General features: G+C 47.1%; 1 protein-coding gene across 1 annotated transcript; it reads left to right on the top strand.

Moving 5' to 3' along the window:
- Positions 1 to 1,263: 1,263 nt before the first annotated feature.
- On the top strand, positions 1,264 to 4,963 carry LOC116197446. The gene is made up of 2 exons (XM_031527597.1): positions 1,264 to 1,551; positions 2,471 to 4,963. The coding sequence occupies exon 2, from the start codon at positions 2,524 to 2,526 to the stop codon at positions 4,723 to 4,725; it is 2,202 nt and encodes a 733-aa protein (XP_031383457.1). The 5' UTR covers positions 1,264 to 1,551; positions 2,471 to 2,523; the 3' UTR covers positions 4,726 to 4,963.
- The last annotated feature ends 456 nt before the right edge of the window (positions 4,964 to 5,419 follow it).

The following is a 5,419-nucleotide window of genomic DNA, read 5'->3' as shown; positions in this document are numbered from 1 at the left end:
AGTATTTAAGGAAGGATCAACACCAAGAATGAGTTTAACCCAATTTGCGATCGAGATATCCGACATGCCCTGAGTTCGAATTGGCAATCTAAGGCTTGCCCAAACTAAAGATGAGAAAGGGCAATGCAAAAATAAGTGTGCCAAAGATTCTTCTCTGTCTTGACAGAGGAAACATAGGGTTTCTTCCAACTGAAACAGAGAGTTGAGAACAGACGAAGTGGGCAAAGAGTTCCACACTAGCTTCCATAAGAGAAGTTTATGACGGTCATGTGTCTGGGCTCTTCAAAGTTGTTTCCAGTCCGAGGGAGAGAAGGGGCAGCTATCCACGCGTCCTTTATGGTCCCCCGAGAATGCCGATTTGTTGGTGAATTCCCCAGTAGCATGGACAACCCAATATAGCTGATCAAAGGTCTGATAATGGGCTATCCGGATGCTCAGGATATGGCTCACTGTCCGGTCATCAAAGAGGGCATAAAGTCTTGGAATATTTCCACCAGTGGGTGTCCTTGTCTAACAGCTCCCACACCCATCTAAATGAGTTTGTATCAGCTCCTGGTTTAGGAGTTGACTTGAAGTTGCGGTCATTAGGAACCCAATGATCAGTCCACATGTCAATGGAGGCTCTGTTTGCCACACGATAACAAGCCCCTTTTCTGGATTATGTCTTTAACCATGCAAAGACCTCGCCAAAAATAAGATGCACGACTACTAGGAATGTGATGCATGAATGGTTGATGATGGAGGTATCTAGCCTTAATGAGTTTTACATGAGGTTTATGTACATCCTTCACTACATTCCATGCGTGCTTAGAAATGAGAGCTCTATTGTGATCATACATTCTACGAAAAACCAATGCCCCATGGATTTTGGTGAGCACAAAGCATCCCGCGCTCGAAGATGGATTTTGGGCTTACCCGAGGAGGAGAAACCCCACCAAAAATTTGCAAAGAGCGAGTCATGATATTGACACATTGTTTTCGGGAGGAGGTAGGTGTTCATGGCAGAGGAGGGAATAGCCGAGCCCACAGTTTGAATGAGAACTCCCCTAACAACTTGGGATAGAGTTTTGGCCTTCCATGAGGCCAATCTATCGGTGACACGATCAACATTAGGTCCAGAAGCTTTTGTTTTAGCTTTGCGAATGTGCAATGGAAGATACGTTCCAAACCAGCTCATGTTATTTAATTTTAATTCTTTTAATTCCAATCCTTGAATATGAATCCGAAATCGGTTTGACCAAAATACCCCTGCTCTCTCTCTCTCTCACTCCCCAAAGATCAAAAGGTGAAACCCTCGGTACTGAATTTCCTTCTCGACCCTCGCATCTCTTCCCTCTTCTGCCCCTGTAATCGGCTTCGCCATTCTCCAATCTGCCCCGACCTCCGTTCCCCGCCAATTTCCCTCCCTCCTTTCAAAAATTTCTCTCTCTTGCCGATCTGCCGATCAAATTCGCACCTTTTTGAGTCTTTGCTCCGGAGCTCACCTCCCATGGCGGCCGATCACGCGGGTTCGACCACTATCTGAGCTATCGGAGTGAAATCCTCTACTGGGTATGCATCTGTTTCTTCGAATTTCCATACCTTATCGAGCTCCGTAGTAGTAGTAGTAGTAGTAGCGGGTTGCTTCTTCACTTCCTGTTGTTCTGTTGAATGCTGTGTGCTCGTGTTTCTTCTTTTTGAGTGTGTCCAATTTCGGCTGTTTGACCCATCTTTAGCTCAATCTAGTTGCTTATAATATAGCAAAGGACTCAAAATCGTTGCTTTCGTTACTTGTACATTGACGTACAGATTTTTCCTTAGACTAGGCAGCTGAGGAGAAAAGAATTGTGTTGGAAATCAATGATTTTCTGAGGCGGTTTGGGGTTGATTCATCCGGGTTTCGTCAAGTTCGTACTTTTTTATGTTTTGATCTTGCCTCTTGCTTTGATTGCTTAGGTGGCTGGGAAAGGTTACCTGGTTAGTACGCCAAATTGAATACGCTGTTAAAGGAGATTTTGAGCCTTGGCCTTGCAGTTAGCATATGACAGTTCCGTTCTGTGTAGATCAGAAAGGAAAAAGCTTTCTTGCAATAAAAGTTATGTTCGGCATGAGTTCTTTGCTGTTTCAATAGATCAAAGGTTTCTGGACATTCTTATTGCATCTTTGTTTTCCATCTGTAGTGTTGTTAAGATGCAAAGTTTAGGCTGCACAGAATTGGTCTGAGACAATGTCAGGCGTGATATGGGATTGGCATCGTTGTAGGGCTGAATAACCAACTGAAATTGCTACTGATCATAATTTAAACCTATTTAAGTTGTAGAAATTGTTCTGACCGTGAACCATCTTTTCTTTGGCTGGCCAGTTTAGTGGGTTTTTTCCCCTTTCTGTTGGACCATTATAGGACTTCCAACAGAAAGAGCAAGTGTTATGTAATCTTAACCTATCTAAGTTGTAGAAATTGTACTGACCATGAATATCTTTTCCTTGGCAGGTACTTTTCTGTCGGTTGCTGATGTTATGAGACTTCTTATCTGATGGCTAACCATGAATCATCTTGAGCGGCATCAGGATCTAGACCTCGGACCAGACCAGCAGCTGGTTCCGAGTCTTAATCATGATGTGGGTCTTGACCAAGACCAGGACTTGGAATCGGGACAGACATACGAGCATCATTTGGAACAAAATTTTGACCATGAATTAGATTTAGGAAAGAACCATGACCAGGAAATGGGCGGTGAAGAAAATTATTTGAATGATGAGGAGCTGGCAATGGATCAAAAACCTAATCCTGAAGAGCAAGCATTGATTCTCTCGGGGCAGAATCATGAGCTGGGGTTGATAGAGAGTAATGGGTTAGTTGTCTCTAATCACGAAGAACTAGATGGGGCTGTTGAACTCGCGGGGGAAGATGGCCAAGAAATGGGAATAGATATAGGTTCCGATCAGGAACAGCTCGTCCTCAGTCTTCCTCCTTTGGTCCTTCAAGCACGAGCTCTTGCTGTGGAACCAAATTATGAGCTGTCCGTGGGGCAGGAGTTCACTGATGCTGAGAGCTGCCGCCGAGCCTTGAGAAATACTGCAATTGCCCTACACTTTGAGCTGCAGACTATAAAATCTGACCAGACCCGATTTACTGCTAGATGTGCAAGCGAGGGATGCCCATGGCGGATCCATGCTGCAAAGCTCCCTGGTGTACCGACCTTCATGATCAGGACAATTGGCGGAGACCATACATGTAGAGGGATCTCTCACCTGGGCCACCACCAGGCCTCGGTCCAGTGGGTTGCCAGCACTGTGGAGCAGCGCCTTAGGGAGAATCCAAATTGCAAGCCCAAGGAGATCCTCGAGGAGATTCACCGTGCCCATGGCATTACCCTGTCGTACAAGCAGGCCTGGCGTGGGAAGGAGCGTATAATGGCTTCCTTGCTCGGGTCCTTCGAGGAAGGGTATCGCCTTCTTCCCGAGTACTGCAGCCAGATCAAGAGGACAAATCCTGGGAGCATTGCATCAGTTTATGGAAGTCCCGAGGATAATTCTTTCCAGCAGCTGTTCATATCTTATCAGGCTTCAATCTACGGTTTTCTCAATGCTTGCCGCCCGCTCATAGGCCTTGATCGGACGTATCTCAAGAGCAAATATCTCGGCACATTGCTTGTAGCTACTGGATTTGATGGGGACGATGCCCTGTTTCCTCTGGCTTTTGGGGTGGTAGACGAGGAGAACGATGACAACTGGATGTGGTTCCTCTCTGAACTTCATGGTTTGCTCGAGACCAATGCCGAGAATATGCCGAGGCTCACAATTTTGTCTGACAGACGGAAAGGGATTATTGAAGGGGTGGAGGTGAACTTCCCGACTGCTTTTCATGGATTCTGCTTGCGCCATCTCAGCGAGAGCTTTAGGAAGGAGTTCAATAACACAGTGCTTGTCAACCTCCTGTGGGAGGCTGCCTGCGCCCTCACTGTTATAGAGTTCGAAAGCAAGATCCTTGAGATTGAGGAGATCTCTCGGGAGGGAGGGTACTGGATCAGGAGGATCCCTCCCCGATTATGGGCAACGGCCTACTTTGAGGGTACGAGGTTTGGACACCTGACTGCAAATGCCGATGAGTGCTTCAACTCATGGGTTTCGGAAGCATCTGGTCTCCCGATTGTTCAAATGATGGAGTCAATCAGGAGGCAGCTGATGACCTGGTTCAATGAGCGGCGAGAGATGAGCATGCAATGGACGTCCATACTTGTGCCCTCTGCCGAGAGGCGGGTTGGGGAGGCCATCGACCGGGCGCAGACATTTAATGTCCTCCGTGCCAATGAGGCGGAGTTTGAGGTCCTCTCCCACGAGGCGACCCACATAGTGGACATTCGGAACCGATGTTGCCTCTGCAGAGGGTGGCAGCTCTACGGGCTGCCCTGTGCACACGCTGTGGCAGCTCTGCTCTCATGCAGGCAGAATGTTCACCGGTTCACAGAGAGCTGCTTCACTGTGGCAGCATACCGTAAGGCCTACTCGCAGACTATACACCCTATACCCGATAAGTCTCTGTGGAAGGAGGTGTCTAATGGAGACCCAAGTTCAGAGGAAGCACAGCAGATGGCCATCAACCCTCCCAAGTCGCTGCGTCCCCCCGGGAGGCCACGGAAGAAGCGGGTCCGGGCTGAGGACCAAGGCCGGGCAAAGCGGGTCGTGCACTGTAGCCGGTGTAATCAGACGGGCCATTTTAGAACAACTTGTGCTGCTCCCATCTAGCAATGGACTAGGCTGGAATAATATGGCCCTTCTGTGAAATAGGAAAGTGAACATCCTTGCTTTTACAGAAGGAACGCAACACTCATCAATAATTTATTAGGCTTTTTTTTAATATATATAATCTTATTTCGTAATGGTTGAATTAATTTTTTATATAATCTTTTTTCGCTTAGGAACTTTGCTAAGCTTGATAGGCGATATATATTAAACGCTGGATCTAAACATATTGACAACTGTAGCTACAGTGCCTTTTTTGTCGCAAATAGTGACAGATTGCTGCTTTATGTTGGGCACGCTCGCCGAAAGGTTTTTTGTCCGTTATGGTACCACTGGAGTAGTGGTGGGACGCTTCCGGAGATTGCGCTGGAGGTGGGGCATAGCCTGTGAGTCGAAAGGTTTTTTGTCCGGTAATGATCCACGTGTCGAAACAGTGGGCGGACGCTCTCGGGTGCTGAGGCTAGCAATTAATCTGAAGATAGTTCACTACCATTGTCTTCCCTGTGGGATTCTGATGTCGACGAGGCAGTGGTGTTCAGATCTTTAAGTTCCAGGAGAACCTGACTTAACCGTCCTATGCAATCCTCATCAGTTTTTGCTGCTGAAAGGAAGGAAGAAGCCCTGGCTTTGACCTGGAGGAAACTTTGGTGGTCAACTAGTGCTTTATCTGAAACGAAAGCATTTTCGGAACCAATTG

Source organism: Punica granatum, chromosome 2 (genome assembly GCF_007655135.1).
Source record: "Punica granatum isolate Tunisia-2019 chromosome 2, ASM765513v2, whole genome shotgun sequence".
Classification (NCBI taxonomy): Eukaryota; Viridiplantae; Streptophyta; class Magnoliopsida; order Myrtales; family Lythraceae; genus Punica; species Punica granatum.
The sequence above is the reverse complement of the archived record's forward strand: the minus strand, read 5'-3'. Positions and strand labels throughout refer to the sequence as shown.